Genomic DNA, 19312 nt, shown 5'->3' with positions numbered 1-19312 from the left:
GCCACTTGGTTTTAGGAGAGGAGGGGGCTGATCTTATAGGGGAGGTCACAGGGTCACAGCAGCACAGAGGATGTCAGGAGTGGAGGGTGCTAATCCTATAGGAGAGGTCCCAGCAGCACAGAGGATATCAGGAGAGGAGGGTGCTGATCTTATAGGAGAGGTCCCAGCAGCACAAAGGATGTCAGGAAAGGAGGGGGCTGATCTTATAGGGGAGGTCACAGCGTCCCAGCAGTTACAGAGGATGTCAGGAGAGGAGGGTGCTGATCTTATAGGGGAGGTCACAGCAGCACAGAGGATGTCAGGAGTGGAGGGTGCTAATCCTATAGGAGAGGTCCCAGCAGCACAGAGGATATCAGGAGAGGAGGGTGCTGATCTTATTGGAGAGGTCCCAGCAGCACAAAGGATGTCAGGAGGGGGCGGATCTTATAGGGGAGGTCACAGCGTCCCAGCAGTCACAGAGGATGTCAGGAGAGGAGGGTGCTGATCTTATAGGGGAGGTCACAGCAGCACAGAGGATGTCAGGAGAGGAGGGTGCTAATCCTATAGGAGATGGTCCCCCTCTTCCCCCCTTATAGATGGTCCCCCTCTTTCCCCCCCCTCTTATAGATGGTCCCCCTCTTTTCCCCCCTCTTATAGATGGTCCCCCTCTTTTCACCCCCTCTTATAGATGGTCCCCCTCTTTCCCCCCCTCTTATAGATGGTACCCCTCTTTTACCCCCCTCTTATAGATGGTCCCCCCTCTTCCCCCCCTCTTATAGATGGTCCCCCTCTTTTCCCCCCTCTTATAGATGGTCCCCCTCTTTCCCCCCCTTATAGATGGTCCCCCCTCTTTCCCCCCACCTCTTATAGATGGTCCCCCCTCTTTTCCCCCCCTCCATGTAGGCAGATTTGAAAAAAAAAAACTCACCTTACAACCCGTTCCCCCGCCGATCCTCTCCTGTCCTGCAGGCTCCGTCTGTCCCCGGCTGTTGCGCAGCTGCCCGAGGTGTCCCGTCCTATTCCCCGGCAGCGCGCGCATCACAGAGCTCCCCGTGCACCGAAAGTCACAGCCACAAGCGCACAGGGAGCTCTCTGTTGCGCACGCTGCCGGGGATAGGACGGGACACCTCCGTCAGCTGTGCAACGGCCGGGGGACAGTAAGAGCAGGACTCTTGTGACCGCAAGCAAAACAATGCTTGCGGTCACAAGAGCCTGCAGTGGCGAGGGGGGGGCCGGGCCGCAGCGGGATTATAATGTGGGCGGCGTGGCATGGGCCCCCCGGAGCCTCGGGCCTTGGGCGGCCACCCAAACTTCCCACATTATAATCCGCCATTGCTCTAATTGATAGAACTCTCCCTATACCCAAGCAAGGAGAGATCTATCAGTCAAGACTGGTAGGGTGGATTGAAAGTGACAGGAATTTTCCTGATGACTTGTGGTTCGGGCAGCATACAAATGATCACAGGTTCCCCTTGAAGACATATAAAAGGCAGAATAACTCCCACATAAAACACCTGATGGAATATTATATAACAACACACAGAATCCAATAAGCGAGTACAAATATTTGTTTCTAAATATCTTACTTATAATAGCTTAATAACAAAATGTTGGATCACTGTGTACATAAATAACATAAGCAAAATTTTTTTTTGCTGTTTTAAACACCTACCTGTTGGATATAGTTAACAAACTTGCACATAAATTCCCCAAATATCCACCCAGGAAGAGGATACAAAGCAGCGGTGATAGGCACACAGCACACTAAAAATATTATATCAGTGGTTGCCAGGTTAGCTGTCAAAAAAAGAAAAGTGGTAAATGTTAGACCCTTTTGCATGTTGAGTCATATTTGAGCAGTAAAACCATGTTGGTGTAGATATAATGTATTGATTATCTGAGTTTTTTTTTTTTTTTGGGGGGGGGGGGGGTTGCAGTCACGTATATTATGATGACATGTACCATATGGTAAAATAACATAATGAAAATAACATTTGTTTTATAGGTCGCCAAGATTACTGTAATAAAGTGGGGGTTTTAACACTTTTCATAAATAAAAACATTTTTAGAGACAAAGTGGTTTTAAAAATGTAATGCTCTTGCAGTGTACTGAAGCAGTGATTTTCAACCTTTTTTGAGCCACGGCACACTTTTTATACTTAAAAAATCCCGGGGCACATCACCAACCAAAATGGCACAAAATGACACTAAAACAGTACATATTATACATATAGTTTATTAATATGTAAATGTTTCACTATGCATTATAGAAAGGGGCTACCATACAGACAGGTCCTTACTTTCATTTTCACACACCACCTCCAGGGACTTAGATAGCACTAACACCAACTGCCTCCTTAGTGTATTACACTAGCCAGGAGAAACATCCAGAAAGTGGGCAAAGCTATTCTAAGCTTCTATTCTATTCTGAGCTTTCCATAAGAGGAAGTAGTGACAAGAATTCCCTGACTAGTTAAGTGTAGCAGTGGTAGCTTTAACATCATTAACAGAGGGGACTATCAACTTATGAAGATACTGAGGAGATTAACAGGAGTCAGCTCATCAAAGACTGAGTTAGTACAACATATGGAAGTCTAAAGCCAAGAAGCTTATTAATTATTGATATTGCCAAGAGGAAAAACTACAGGTTTCATCATCACCATTACCCACCAAACCACTAGTACCATCCATTTGATGAGAGTAAATCCTTACTTGTCGTGTCTTGGGGGCTCGGTTCACACGTTGTAAGAGTGCGGCTGTATTTGCGGCTGTAATTGTGCGGCGGTATTTTTGGTGGTTCGTGTGTATGCTTGGAAGTATAGGATATGCGGCTGCACAGTGCACACTATCTCTGAATCTACGGCCCTATCGTAAACGGACCCGTAAAAAATGAACAAGACCATTGTTTGCGGCTGAACATGCGGCCGAGGATTGACAGGCGGTCCGTACGGAGTACTTCAAAAATAGCCGGCAATGATGCCGAATGCCGATGCCTCTAATAGTTAATATATTAAATTAATCAAACACATTTTCTTTGTAATCAAGACACTTTCGTTGATCAATAATTTATTTCTAACGAATCCATCATTTTGCAATTAATATACTGTTAAAAAAAATAGATATATAAATAAATGTATATTTATCTATATATTTATTTTTTGACAGTATATTGAATTGCACAATGATGGATTCGTTAGAATTAAATTATTGACCAACGAAACTGAATTTATTTAAACGAAAATGTGTTTTATTAATTAAATATTAATTAGTACAGGAAGCTCTATAAGCCGTTAATTCATATTGCCGGCAATAGAGCATTCTGTACTAATCATCACTTTACTTTAATGAAAACATCAAATGTTTCTTCTAATTATGTTATGACAATAGCATTATTAGAAGAAACATTTAGAATTATATGTGCGCTCAGCTGATTGGCTGTTCGGCTGAGCGCACATATAATGAGCCGGTCCGCAGCACAGTGACTTCATTGTGCTGCGGACCAGCGAAGAGGACACATCGGGGTGAGTATAGAGCTCTCCCCACCCCCTCCCCAGCACTGCACCCCTCCCAGCAAGGAAGGGGGGTCACTTAACCCCTTCCTTGCTGGGATGGGTGCAGTCTGACATCAGTCTGGCCCCCAAGGGGTTAAGGGGGATGCAATACATCCTCCCTTAACCCCTTGGGGGCCAGACTGTAAGCAGCGATCTGTAAAGATGCTGCATACTGTAAGGAGCACAACATCGCTCACAATGATGGGTGTTGTGCTCCTGTTTGTGTGTTTTTTGTGTGTTTCTCCCTTTTTGTTTTTCAGATATCGGTATCCTGGGGATTACGTCGGATTCCATGGACTACGTCGATGACCAGCGGTTGTTCTTTGAATTTTTTTTAATAAAATGATCAATGAGGGGTGTGGGGGTGTTTTTATTTGAATAAAAAAATTTGTAAACTTGTGTCTTGTCTTTATTTCTTTACTTTATAGACTTAGTAGTGGAAGCCGTCTAATAGACGGAATCCATTACTAAGTTGGGGCCTAGTGTTAGCCGGTATAAAATGGCTAACACTAACCCCCTATTATTACCCCAGTACCCAATGCCACCAGGAGTACTGGGAAGAGCCGGGTGCCAGTGGTCCCGGAGCGTCAATATTGGCGCTCCTGGACCGGGCGGCAGCAGGCTGGTAAGGGTTTAGGCTGGGGAGGGCCTAAACCAATGGCTCTTCCCACCCTGGGGTTACCAGGCTGCTGTCGTTTGGTTTTTAACCCGGCTGGTTATAAAAATAGGGGGGACCCTATGTGGTTTTTTTTAATTATTTATTTATTTAAAAAAAAACGCATAGGGTCCCCCCTATTTTTATAACCAGCCGGGTTAAAAACCAAACGACAGCAGCCTGGTAACCCCAGGGTGGGAAGAGCCATTGTTTTAGGCCCTCCCCAGCCTAAATCTTACCAGCCAGCTGCCGCCCGGTCCAGGAGCGCCAATTTTGACGCTCCGGGACCACTGGCACCCGGCTCTTCCCAGTACCCCTGGTGGCATTGGGTACTGGGGTAATAATAGGGGGTTAGTGTTAGCCATTTTATACCGGCTAACACTAGGCCCCAACTTAGTAATGGATTCCGTCTATTAGACGGCTTCCACTACTAAGTCTATAAAGTAAAGAAATAAAGACAAGACACAAGTTTACAAATTTTTTTATTCAAATAAAAACACCCCCATACCCCTCATTGACCATTTTATTAAAAAAAATTCAAAGAACAACCGCTGGTCATCGACGTAGTCCATGGAATCCGACGTAATCCCCAGGATACCGATATCTGAAAAACAAAAAGGGAGAAACACACAAAAAACACACAAACAGGAGCACAACACCCATCATTGTGAGCGGTGTTGTGCACCTTACAGTATGCAGCATCTTTACAGATCGCTGCTTACAGTCTGGCCCCCAAGGGGTTAAGGGAGGATGTATCGTATCCCCCTTAACCCCCTGGGGGCCAGACTGATGTCAGACTGCACCCATCCCAGCAAGGAAGGGGTTAAGTGACCCCCCTTCCTTGCTGGGAGGGGTGCAGTGCCGGGGAGGGGGTGGGGAGAGCTCTATACTCACCCCGATGTGTCCTCTTCGCTGGTCCGCAGCACAATGAAGTCACTGTACTGCGGACCGGCTCATTATATGTGCGTTCAGCCGAACAGCCAATCAGCTGAGCGCACATATAATTCTAAATGTTTCTTCTAATAATGCTATTGTGATAATATAATTAGAAGAAACATTTGATGTTTTAATTACAGTAAAGTGATGATTAGTACAGAAAGCTCTTTTGCCGGCAATATGAATTAACGGCTTATAGAGCTTCCTGTACTAATTAATATTTAATTAAGAAAACACATTTTCGTTTAAATAAATACAGTTTCTTTGTTCAATAATTTAATTCTAACGAATCCATCATTGTGCAATTAAATATACTGTCAAAAAATAAATATATATATAAATATACATTTATTTATATATATTTATTTTAACAGTATATTTAATTGCAAAATGATGGAATCGTTTACATTTAATTATTGAACAATAAAAGGGACTTTATTACAAAGAAAATGTGTTTTATTAATTCAATATATTAACCATGAGAGACATCGGCTATAGTGCAGAGGATCGCAAACCCCGGTAATAGCGATTCATGTAAACTGTTTCCCTGCTTTCCCAGATGCATCCAGAGGTGTTTCCATCACTTTCTTAACATTTTATTTGTTATTTTTAGTTGAACCAGATTTCCAAGTAAATGACCGTATGTTTTGAGCCGCATGTCTATTTTTTCCCACGGCAGTAGTTTCACCCGCACATTTACAGCCGCATAAAAAATACAGCCGCACAGTTACAGCGTGTGAACCCAGCCTTAGAATGCGCCTGGTGCCTTGGTTAGAGGGCAAAATGTGAGGGCAAGTCAAACTGTTGTGGCCTACAGTGTCATTGGTTCAGGTCTGTGACACCTCTCCTTTCTTCCTCCCCAACCTCCTCCTGCCCATGGAAGATTTCTATTTATGGCTTGTCTAAACTGCACCTGTGTAGCTACAGCCCAGGTGCAGTTTAGACAAGGTGATGAATAGAAGAAATCCTGCCTGGGGGTGTTCCTAATGATGAGGAGGGTGGGGAAGAAGATAGGAGAGGTATAGCAGACCTGGGGCAAGGATGCTCTAGGCCGCACCAGTTTGACTTGCCTGCTACAGATTAAAAGATAATTTTTTTGCTCTAACCACGGCACCAGGCGCATTAAATGGATGGTACTAGCGGTTTGGTATTTATTTAGTCCCACTAAGGAATCTCACAGTGATTGCAAAGCATTATTTCATGTTAGTAGTAAACTGACAGCCATGACTTAATATCAATACATAAATGGCAAGCTTGGAGGCCACTGGCTCCTACCAGTTATGGCAACTCAGTTATAGCCCATGATCATTTTTTTGAGGTGCTAATAATTGACACTGGGTTCCCTATCCCTCTGCTTAAACACCTAAATGTGAAGATAGATTACAAAGAGATGAGTAGACCTGTAGTTCTCCTTGTGGATAAGCGCACGGGAAGAGTACTCCTCAGTGATCTGACCAGTGGAACACAATACCACAGCTTCGACTGGTATATCATTTATTAATTGCAACACATTTTGGCCTGTACTTTTATTAACATCCACATGCGCTTATGCACAAGGGGAACTACAGGTCTACAGATTTCTTTGGGATAGATAACCCTGCAGTACAAGGCATGGGCTCCCACCCCATATGACAAGGCCTGAAAATTATGCATAATGACCTTCCTGCTCCTCATGTTTGTGTATATTGTTTACAGTTATCTACTGTATATCTATCAATCACTGTAAACCCTACCATTCATCAAAATGAAAGTCAGTGGTCCAAGTGGTCAGAGCCCCACCCTTTAATTTAGGGATCTGGTCTATGATCTGCTTTATTGATTGATATGTCATTTCAGTCTTGGTCACATAGAGAAAATTAGGAAAGAGAATATCTGTTTGGAGGGCAAAGGGTGGTCACAGATTCCTCTTTTTCCACAGTACTGTATGGTATGTCTGTACGATAATATCACTGTATTTATTGTATCTATACCATGATTATTATGCTACCATTATGACCATACTATGCTTATTAGGCCTGTGGTGGGATGCCACTGCATTGAGTATTTCAGGACTGTGTTACTACTGAAATAATTTTTTCTGTGCGCTGCCACAGATGATGATAACTGTACTTCAAAGTGCATGTAAATTTAGGGGTCCCAATATAAATTTAGTATCAGGCGCCAGAAACTTTAAATTACAGCTCTTCTGAGAACTAGGACTATAATCATTCAGTGAACTGTATTAGTAAATGGAAATACATACAATGTTTGTGTCCCATATATTTCCCACTTTTACAATCTTACATGCATTTTGTTGATATTTTATTGATTTTTTCTCTTCTAAAACATGGTGTCTGAATTTAAGTTCATCTTTGAACAATACTCTCTTATATGACAACATGAAATAGTCTGGCACTTTCATATTGAATGTTGTTTTCTAAGCTATAAAGAAGCTAGCTCCATTGTATATTGACACTGAATAGGCCTCATAATACTGTAGGTATCCTAGGATTGACAAAACATAATTTAGGAGATTCAGATAAGCTAAATACTGAATCTCACAATAGCAATGGACAATGGACAAAATCTTGCTATTTGGATCAATACTGATAGTATTTTGTATGTTTTTTCAATGTGGGTGAAAACTTTTTGGTGCTGTTGGGTAGAATTGAACTCAAAACACCAGTGCTATTAGTTTGCTGGCAGATTTCCCCTGCATTGTTTGTGCTTTCTAATTCAACCTTTTTATGTCTTTCCTCTTTTTTTTTTTTTAAACTCCTAATAAGAATAGTTATTATGCAAATTAGAATCAAGAGCCTAGCCAGCACGCTCTGGGGGTGGGACAGTGCTCCTAACGGGGCACTTTTAGTATTTTAGATAATGGGGCTATAGGTACCCGTCAATGTCCAATAAATTCAAGTACAGAAGAGGTGTAATTGGTACCGTCGCAACAAATGCTGTAGAGTAGACTGTGCCTGCAGGTATATGTCACAGGGCATCTCAGCCTTCAAACTGGCACCTTGCTGTGGCTTGAGAAACTATGACCCCGGTCGCTATGGTGTGGGTATAACATCTTGGTTACACATTACTATGGGGAAAGCAAACGGGGGGAATTACTATAAAGGGAGCACACCGGGGGGGGGGGGGGCATTAATATAAGGAGAGCACATGGGGCCACTAACTATAGGAGCCGGGGGGCATTACTATAGGGGATGGCACAGAAGGGGGGGGGCACCTACTATATAAAAACTTCACAGAGGGGGCCACCTACTATATAAGGGCTTCACAGAGGGGTCAGACTACTATATAGGGGCACAGGGGATCTAACTATTATATGTGCTGGAACAAGTAGCCTAAAATGTTTCTGGAGAGAGGATTCATGGCCAGGAGAGGAATGCAAGATGGCCCAGGCAAAATGGAGAGAAAAAGAAAAAGTGAACGACTCTGATCAGGGAAGACGCCTCCTGTAAGTCACTGGATGTAACTGCACTCTCTTATAAGGTCTGTAGTAATAGTGGTCATGGTGTGGCAGTATTATGTAATGGTATCATTGGTAATGTCTGTCTGTTTTGTTCAGTTGCAGGATGGAGGCAATATGTAGCCACTGTATGGTGGTAATATTTATTGTCAACAATGTTGTAAGATAGCATTGAGGGCATTAAACTGTGTGTGGATACTTAGAGTGTGCTCTTAAAGCAGCCACTATTTACCTCAGGATTCCCGGGGTGTCCTTCTTATTCCTGTGGGGTCCGTTACACTGTTGTTTTCCACTAATTGATATGCTAATTAGCGGGTTTGGAGCATCTGGGGCGTTTCCCATGCTCCCGGAGCACCCGCTCGGGCCGCCTAGCCTGCCCCCTCCCGGCCCGCCCACTATGCATATTCATTTATATGGATAGTAAGGCCACTTATTACGGGCTGCTTCCTGCACATGCGTCGTAAAAAGCGGCCTAACTATGCATATATGAATATGCATAGTGGGCGGGCCTAAAGGGGGCAGGCTAGGCGGCCCGAGCGGTCGCTCCGGGAACATGGGGAACGTTCCAAATGCTCCGAACCCGCTAATTAGCATATAAGCAAGTTCCGCACAGGGCGTCATCTTCTCTAAGGCTGGCCCTGATTGTATCACTGCTGTAGTGCCAGATTGGGCTAGTGTTCCCAACTGTTCATAGCACTGCATTTGGTGTGCTATATGTACACTGCGTGTCCGGACTTAAAGTTACCATCTGGAGGTACAGTAGTAAAACGTTTACTACTAACTATAAACTAAAAGTTTATATTTACTTAATACAGAATATTTTCGTTGGAATTTTGCTATTTTTCGTTTACAAAGGCAAAACTTAAACGAAAATATACTAACAGTGTAAAAAAATATATGATTTCATTCATAAATGTATCTGTAATTAGGAATTTCCGGTATATTTATGAATGAAATGACTGTACAAATCAGTTAGCAGCAGGCAGGAGGCAAAATCACTTAAATGAATTCCCTAAGATAAAGATTCTTAAAGGGGTAGTGCGGCATTTAAAAATGATTCACTTAATAACACACATTACAAAGTTATACAACTCTGGGCTATGTTCACACGGATGTAAATACCGGCCGGTTGATCTTTCCGGCCGCGGAGCTCTGATGCGGGCGCATCAACGTGCGCCCGCGTCAGAGCTTCCCATAGCCCACAGTGAAGCAAGCGGCCGGAGCCGCTTGCTTCACTGTGTGAACTGACAGGTCCTTCTGCAGCTAGAATTTAGTGAATTCCGGAAGCAGAAAACTGACATGTCAGTTTTTTCCGGCGCCACATGTGATCCGGAGCGCATACGATGTGTGTACGCTCTGTCCGGGATCCCATTGAAAATAGGGTTATGTTCCACCCCTCAAAACTACGGCCGTAGTTCTGCAGCGAGAACTACGGCCGTAGTTTTACGTAGTGTGAACACAGCCTTGTAACGTGTGTCACACGGAATGGCCCCCTTCTCCGGAAGTGTGGGGCAGTATACTCATCAGATTACTGTTGACCCTTGCCGCCATTTTGGGTCGAACGACGTCATCTTCCGGATGACAGTTATGCTCAGCCAATCGTGGCTGAGCAGCTGATTACGTGGCAGAGGGGGGGGCGGCATGAGGGGCGGCTGGAGCTGTCTGGCCTCCCGAAGATGATGTTGTTCGACCCAAAATGGCGGCCGGGGTCGACAGTAATCTGGTGAGTATAATGCACCAACAATTCCGGGGGTGGGAGGACATGGGGAAGGGGGCCATTCACTTACATAACACACATTACAAAGTTGTATAACTTTGTAATGTGTGTTATTTAGTGAATATTTTTTAAATGCCGCACTACCTCTTTAATGGTAGGGGAATTTTCAAAGTGAGTTTGATGCACCTCTCACCCTTCTGGATACAGGCTTCTCCTAGGTGTTCAGCGTCTCCGTCTTCTGTAGTGACTGATCCTAATTCACAGCACGGCTGTCAGTGAATAGCCCCAATCATTACCTTTGTAAGTGTTTCTGAACTTTGCTTCCTTAGGCCAGCAATCCCAGCATAAAGATACCCATCCCTGCTGACAAATGCTCCATGCTTGTTCTGAGGCTACTTACATGACCTAGGCTGGCAAGTTCTTCCCTTCCACTACCCAAAGAGAGAGAAATGATTTTTTTTTTTTTCATATTTTTAGTATATGTTCATTTCAGTTTTGATTTTGTAAAGGAAAAATAGCAAAATTGGGCCGAAAATATTCTGTATTAAAGGGGTTATCCAGCGCTACAAAAACATGGCCATTCTTCCAGAGACAGCCCCTGTCTTGTCTCCAGCTTGGGCGGGGTTTTGCTGCTCAGTTACTTTGAAGTGAATGGAGCCTAATTGCAAACCACACCTGAACTAGAGACAAGAATGGTGTTGTCTCTGAAAGAATGTGGCCATGTTTTTATAGCACTGGATAACCCCTTTAAGTAAATATAAACTAAAATGACTTTTGGTATTATGCATTAGACACGATCCCCATACTGTCATTTTAGTTTACAGTTTGTTATTTTTCATTTACAAAAGCAAAACTGAAATGAAAATATGTTTTAGTGCGGTTCGTTTAGGTTCCATTCACAAATATTTGTGAATTTGGGGTGAATTTCACAAATTTTACTTAGGCTGGGTTCACACTGCGTTTTTGCAATCCGTTTAACATATACGTTTTATGGAAAAAACGGATACTATTATGTGTCATCCGTTGGGATCCGTTTTCCCATTTACTTCCATTATAGAAAAAAAAAATGGATCAAAACCTATATGTTTTTTTAAATGGACACAAAGTAGTGTTGACTACGTTTTTCTGTCTGTTAAAAGTAACCAATTAAGAACTGATACGTTGACCGGATTGCAAAAACGCACTGTGAACCCAGCCTAAGTGAATTTTCCAGCGCTTCGATCATGTATACTTCCTACCTCTTCTTAATGACAGGAATGTACACTGGTTTGCAATAAATTAGAATATCAACAAATTTTTTTTCAGTAATTCAATTCAAAAAGTGACCTCATATATTCTATAGAGTCATTTTACAGAGTGAACTTTTTCAAACGTTTATTTCTGTTAAAGTTAATGATTATGGATTACAGCCAAGAAAAATCCAAAAGTCAGTATTTCAGAAAATTTTAATATTATATAAAACCAACTGAAAAAAATGTTTTTAACATAGAAATGTCGACCAGATGAAAAGTCTGTACAGTAAATGCCCTCAATACTTGGTGGGAGCACCTTTTGCATGAATGACAACATCAATGCGGCGTGACATGGAGGCGATCAGCTGATGGCACTGCAAAGGTGTTATTGAAGCCCAGGTTGCTTTAATAGCGGCCTTCAGCTCGTCTGCATTGTTGGGTCTATGGGGTTAAGGTCTGGGGAGTTTGCTGGCCAATCAAGCACAGTGATGCTGTAGTTAGTAAACCAGGTATTGGTACTTTTGGCAGTGTGGACAGGTGCCAAATCCTGCTGGAAGATGAAAATTCCATCTCCAAAAATCTTTTCAGCACAGGGAAGCATGAGGTTCTCTAAATTTCCTGGTAGACGGCAGCGTTGACTTTGGTGTTGATGAAACACAGTAAACCAACACCAGCAGATGACATGGCTCCCCAAACCATCACTGATTGTGGAAACTTCACAATAGACCTCAAGCAGCTTGGATTGTGTGCCTCTCCAATCTTCCTCCAGACTCTGGGACCTTAATTTCCAAATGAAATGCTAGATTTACTTTCATCTAAAACAGCACCTTGGACCACTGATCAACAGTCCAGTTCTTCTTTTCCTTGGCCCAGATAAGACGCTTCTGACGTTGTTTATTGCTCAGGAGTGGCTTGACACATGGAATTCAACACTTGCAGCCCATGTCCTGCAGACATCTGTATGTGGTGACTTTGGAAGCACTGAATCCAGCAGCAGTCCACTCTTTCTGAATCTCTCCCAAATTTTTGAATGGCATTTTCGTTACAATCCTGTTAAGACTAAGGTTCTGCCGATTGCTTGTGCACCTTTTTCTACCACACTTTTTCCTTCCACTCAACTTTCCATTAATATGCTTTGATACAGCACTCTGAGAACAGCCAGCTTCTTTAGCAGCCAGCTTTTGGGGCTTACCCTCCTTGTGGAGTGTGTGAATGACTGCCTTCTGGACATCAGCAGTCTTACCCATGATTGTGTTACATACTGAACCAGTCTAAGGGACCTTTTATAACACTTAGGAAGCCACTGCAGGTGTTTTGGGTTAATTATTCAAATTTTCTGAAATACTGACTTTTGGGTTTTTCTTGGCTGTAATCCATAATCATCAACTGTAACAGAAATAAACGCTTAAAAAAGTTCGCTCTGTATGTAATACCTCTATAGAATATATGAGATCACTTTTTGAATTGAAATACTGAAAAACAAAATTTGTTGATATTCTAATTTATTGCAAACCACTGTATATAGAGATCCTATTAGCTAAGCTGTAGATAAGTGGCAGTGCTGGCTCTAACTGTCTCAGTGATTTGATACCCAACCTGGTGGCTAAGGTTAAAAGTTATTCCATGCCTCCTGACATATTTCGCTATGATCCCCTAGCTTTATCAAAGTGGAAATGGTAAAGAGAACGCCAAGACGAGATACTAATATGCTCGTTTGCGACCTTGTTCCTCAGCTCAGTGATGTTGCGTTCCCATCATATTGGCCAGTATGTACAAGCTCCTGATCTCTGGAACTGTTTCGGCAGTGTTGACAGGCAATTAGAGATGAGCGAATTGGCCGAAGTTCGGGTTCGTATGAACCTGAACTATCTGCTTCTGATTACCGCTGTCTGCAGCCTCCGTGAACAGGGCGGTCCTTACGCTGTATCCACCCTGTTTATGGAGGCTGCAGACAGCAGGAATCAGAAGCCGATAGTTCAGGTTCATACGAACCCGAACTTTGGCAAATTGGATCATGTCTACAGGCAATGCGCATGTTTTTACACTTATACTCTAAATTTCAGAACAACAATGTTGCCACACCTGTATTTGTGTATTCACACTTTGGGTTGTTACACTTCATACACAAAAACGTATTTAGACTAGTGCCTAATCGCACTGTTTGACTCCGTCCTGAAACCGAGACGCCCAACTTGGAATCCAATATTCATATAAAGCAGGACAGACAACTCTCAGTTGCAAAATAATTCTCTTCTTGTATTTGAAAAATTATTCACATGAATATAACAAGCATGAAAAGTATAAAGCAAGTCACCACAGTGAAGAGGACATCAGGTATCCAATCTTCGCACTGCGGCTGCAATGCTGGACGGTATTCTCAGTCCTTAGAAACTCTCACTCTCTGGATGGATAAATGACCCTATGTCCGATTTGGAGACAATCCCCTTTGTCAAGAGTTTGACAACGGGGGTTGTCCCCGAAACAGACATAGCGTACTGCAGTCATTTATATGAATACCTTGGCGATAGAGAATATAGCAAAGGCGGCACTCACCAGTATCGGTTAAAAGATGCTTTATTGGGATAGTAAAGGCATCAGCTAAGGGTGCTTTCCACAAAAATTAAAGAGCGACGGCTGTTTCATGTATAAAACGCTTCTTCTCGGCTTCTGAGCAGAGAAGCGTTTTATACGTGAAACGGCCGTCACTCTTTAATTACGTTCCACCGGAACTTCGTCAGGGAGTTTCGGTGGAACGTAACGCGTAGGGGTATCATGGGCCGCAACGAGTCGCTCCTTTCCCTCTTTGTTTGGTGACATGCATTATTGATTTATTTATTTTTCAACATTTCATATTTTATCACCATTCACAGCACAAGCGTACAATTTGGTTTCTTTATGTGGATACCTTTAATTACGTTTATGTTGTTCATTCACTTTATGTTGTTTGAGGGTTTATAGGGCTAAACTCCATGATCGTTTGCTGGCCTGTGGGTTCCCATTATTGTGTGGGTCCCACCGTGTTTTTCCCTCTTTGGGAATTTTAAATGTTTTTAATGTGCAGGGATCTGGTTTCCTTTGCCATTTTTTAAATTTGTGTGTTAATTACTAATAAAATAAAATATTTTAGCATTTTCTCAATCATTGTTGGTGTGCTCCTATATAATAAATTTCTGTTTCTTTAGTGGCTCATATACTGTATATTGGTGTGTCTTAGGAAGCACCCTTTTCTTTTACATATTGGTAGTGCAGGCCCCCCCCCCTTTCTTTTTGGTATATATTTCCTTGTGTACGCCAGGGAGAAGGCACAGATTCAACCTTTCTCCCTGGCTTATGCTTGCTGTATCCCCCGTTAATCTGATGGCTGGGGGGGGGGGGGATCGGCAAGGTGGAGAGGATGCATGGCCTTTTCCTGCACCTGCTTCTTAGTAAATTTGGACAGTAAAAATAGGGCGGGGCTTTATTTAAGATTGGTGTACTCATACGCCGATCTTGATAAATGTCTCCCCAAGTCTTTAAAGAGGCATTATTTCTGGACACATGTCAGGGGACTTTGTCAATTCCATCGGTGGTATTAACCCCCTGCTCGTCTTTTGACTGTTCTAAAAATCGCTATTATTGCATATGTCAGCACTTAGTCTCACTATGGCATTCTTTATTAGCGCATGTCTAAGTGCAGTTTAGCGGGTGGCCTGCCCTGTAGCTGGGGTTAGCTTAGCGATGTTGTGGCTGCTAGGGGGGTGTGGGTCACTTGGGCACTTGTCACGGTAGCCTGGAGTGGTGTTGTTACCCACCCCCAGTCGTACACAGCGCAAGCAAGAACTCTCTCCTGTGTCTCACACACCCAGAGCCTGTCAGCTGAGAACAGCTGATTACAATAGGTGTGGAGATTGGGGCCAGCGCCGCATCACACTAACACCGGGGGGTGCGAGTGAGCTATCTTTGAACAGGACACATTACAGGAGGGGGCGGCAGGATCGGGGTTTTAGCACAGGGAGGGGGCGGCAGGATCGGGGTTTTAGCACAGGGAGGGGGCGGCAGGATCGGGGTTTTAGCACAGGGAGGGGGCAGCAGGATCAGGGTTTTAGCACAGGGAGGGGGCGGCATGATCGGGTATGGATGCAGGAAGGAGGGGGCCGGGGAGATCAGCACCCGGCTAACTTTGTACAGCAGATGGGGGGGGACTCAGAGCACTAAACCCTGATTGGCTACACGCTACCAAGCCAGTCAGGGTTCAGTGCTCTGTTGCTAATAAGAAAGAGAGCCAGACGCCGGCCCGGTATGGTGACATCACCGAACCGGAAGGAGAAGAGGATCCGCGAGTCACAGCCTGGACCATCACGTGACCAGACGGGAGATCTCCTTGGGGGGCCAAAAACGGACAGGTAAGTATATTAGGAAAGGGTTAACCTTGGATAACCCTTTCCCATGCTAATTTATTGATTTCCCCCAGAATACCCCTTTAATGAATCGGCCATGACAACATCAAGTGGCAGAGCATTCCACAGTCTTACCACTCGTACAGTAAAGAACCTGCGTCGATGCTGATGGTGAAATCTTCTTTCCTCTAGACATAGAGGATGCCCCCTTGTCATGGTTACAGACCTCGGAGTAAAAAGACCACTACCAAGATCTCTGTACTGTCCATTCATATATTTGTAATCAGACTGCACCTAAGACGTCTTTTTTCTAGCGTAAATAACCCGAAGCTTGATAACTTGTCTGGGTACTGTAACCCACCCATTCCCTTAATGACCTTTGTTGCCCTCCTCAGCACCCGCTCCAGTTCAGCTGTGTCCTTCTTATATACCGTTTCCCAAAACTGTACACAGTATTCCATGTGTGGTCTGACCAGTGATTTATAGAGGCAAAACTATGTTCTCATCTTTGGCATCTATGCCTCTTTTGATGTACTCCATTATTTTATTAGCCTTGGCAGCTGCTGCCTGGCACTGATGACTAAAGTTGAGTTTGTTGTCAACCAATACCCCCAGGTCCTTTTCAGAAGCAGTTTTACCCAGTGTTTTATTATTTAGCACGTAACTGTACTTATTATTTCTACAGCCCAAATGCATAACCTTACATTTATCCACATTAAACTTCATTTGCCATTTCACCGCCCAAGCCTCCAGCTTCTCCAAATCTCTCTGTAATATGATATTATCATCCTCTGTGGTGATTACTCTACCCAGTTTAGTATCATCTGCAAAAATGGAGATTCTACTCTGTAGCCCCTCTACAAGAAATTGATGGAAACACAATGGAAATGGACAGGGAACAGCAGGGGTAGCATGTATGTATGCCTCTGAGGCTGCCTAATGGCACCATTATGCCTAATTCTGTGCAACAGCCTGGTTAAAACAGAGGTAGGAATATGGACCACCCAAAAACTCAGCCTGACACAGCATGGCAGTGAGAACACAGGGAACCATTAAAACAGAGGTAGCATATGATGAACCACCCCAAAATTTAGCCTGACATAGCATGGCAGTGAGGACAATGAACAAGGTAAAAGCGGTAGCGAAAAAATAGTTATGGTCCCACTAGTTTTGGGGGGCTGTGGGATACAATCCGCTAGTGGCTGCACCTATACACACTCTGTGACACACCCTTTACTTCCCCCCCACCAGTTCCTAGTTTAAACACTCCTCCAACCCCTTAGCCATCTTCTCCCCCAACACGGCTGCACCCTCCCCATTGAGATGCAGCCCGTCCCTACCGTCGAGCCGTACAGAGAAGTCGGCCCAGTTCTCCATGAACCCAAACCCCTCTATCCTACACCAGCTCTTGAGCCACTTATTTACCTCCCTAATCTACCGCTGCCTTTGAGGTGTGGCTTGTGGTATAGGTAATATTTCGGTACAGGTAATATTTTGTGAAAGGACACTGCTTAGGTCACTCTGTCACCTTCCTATAGTGCATTTTGTGTTATCTCCTAGGTAAACAACACATACACCTGACTGTTCTAATGATTTAACCACTTCCTGTATATGGATGTAACTGGACATAATTTTGAAGTTAGTTAGCTATACCTGCTAGGAAAAGACAGTGGACCCCTCTCTGGGACACAGCATTAGTTCCTGCAAATGGATGAACTGTTACAGTTACTCATTCCCAAGCACCTGCCACAACTGTCAGGACCTGATCTGCACTCCAATCCAGACAGTTGACCACAGCAATTAACAGGGTAAAAAGGGAAAAACCTCTGTTTTTCATTGTTGCTTTGCAATGCGATTACAAGACAATAGTTGTCAGGGCACTCTAAGGCCACCCATGTCCTGGCTATAAAAGTAAAAAATTACTGTTTTTTTATTGCATAAAAGTAGTAAACCGTTTAAATAAAGTACAAAAAAATGGGTATCACCTCAATTGTACCATTGTGCAGAATAAAGTTATCATGTCATTTAGACTGCATAAAGAAAACCATAAAAATAAAAAGTGTCAGAATTGGTGTTTTCATACCACCTTCCATAAAATGAAATTTGCTCCAAAATACCACAGATGAAAACATTGACTCGCCTCCCAAAAATTAAGCCCTTTCATACACACTCAGCTCTGCATGTGGTACAGGAGCAGTAACCTGGGGTTTCTAGGTGTTGTTAGTAGTGGACTAGGTGTAGGGGTACCAAGTTCCAACTAAGCACTTGTGGTATGCCCACCCCTGGGTATACTAACACTAGGCTTTGTAGAGGTAGAATCAGTGTAGGTGCAGGTGCAAGTGTAGAGTAACCACTGGGTCCAGTACCTAACCAGGAATAGTTTACCGATAAGATTTTTAGTGCAATACGAGGTAAACTTTGTCCGTAAAGTGCAAAAATACACATCTAAAAGCAATAGAATAGTCCTCTCTCCTGATGGACAACACAGAGCTGTTAGCCTGGGTATTTGGGGTATCTGTGTGTAGCGGCAGGACAGTGTACTTGGCTTGAAGGTTGAGTTAGGTCTGTGTAGGAAGGCTAAGGGACCTTGTCTATTAGTAAAGAAGTCTGCTGGGGCAACTGAGAGTGAATAATTGTGACTTGATAGAAGATACTCATACTCACAGTTTTGACTATACCACCTCCTTCTAGAAGAGCTCCTCAAGTGCCAGGTTTGGTGGTAAGTGTCCAGGGCTTGCTTTTGTGATTCACTGGGGCTCATAGAAGGAAATTACCCGACATGGAAATATCCATCGTAACTAGAGATTAGAGCAACTTAAGCATGCCCAAGTCTAGCTGTCAAGCATTTGAATATAAATGTCTGAAGATTTTGTATGCAGCCTTAGGGAGTGCAGACTATGGTTGTATCCATGTTTTCCTGGACTCCCTAGGGATGCATCTAACATTCTTAGTCACTGGTGTTCAAATGCTGAGGAATCGGACTTGAGCATGCTCGAGTTGCACTCATCTCTATTGGTTACTCAATTTTCCAGCTGCACACTGGTTGGGTAAAGCTGCTAAATGACAAGTAATTTCTATTTTTCCACACTTCTATGCAATGTTTCCTTATGCTGTTGTCATGGAAAATTCTTTCTATTTCCTTTACTGGTGGGCTGTCCAATTCTAATGTAAATGTTCCTTCAATGGCATTATGAAAGAACTGAATGTTGCGTACAACAAATTAAATAGTCAATGTCATATACAAGGTCATTCTCTCGTTGACTGCACTGTTAATAAAACAATAGCTGGCTGACATGCTACTAAGGTGGAAATCAGAACTCTACTTAGGAAAGTTCACTGGAATGTAAATGCTGAAGTTTACAAGGGTAAAATAAATCAATTATTCTAACAACTTTGTAATTCTTACAGC

The 19312-nt window shown here is 43.3% G+C and overlaps 1 protein-coding gene across 1 annotated transcript in view; it reads right to left on the bottom strand.

The window, feature by feature from the left end:
- The window catches only part of KISS1R (KISS1 receptor), a 79182-nt gene that overhangs the window by 43156 nt on the left and 16714 nt on the right, over positions 1-19312 (bottom strand). The window contains exon 2 of the mRNA XM_069964462.1: positions 1652-1776. Within this exon, the coding sequence (XP_069820563.1) occupies positions 1652-1776 (125 nt within the window). The remainder of the gene's footprint in view (positions 1-1651; positions 1777-19312) is intronic.

The sequence above is a fragment of the Dendropsophus ebraccatus genome, chromosome 3 (genome assembly GCF_027789765.1).
Source record: "Dendropsophus ebraccatus isolate aDenEbr1 chromosome 3, aDenEbr1.pat, whole genome shotgun sequence".
Lineage (NCBI taxonomy): Eukaryota > Metazoa > Chordata > Amphibia > Anura > Hylidae > Dendropsophus > Dendropsophus ebraccatus.
This window is presented reverse-complemented; position numbering and strand designations above follow the sequence as displayed.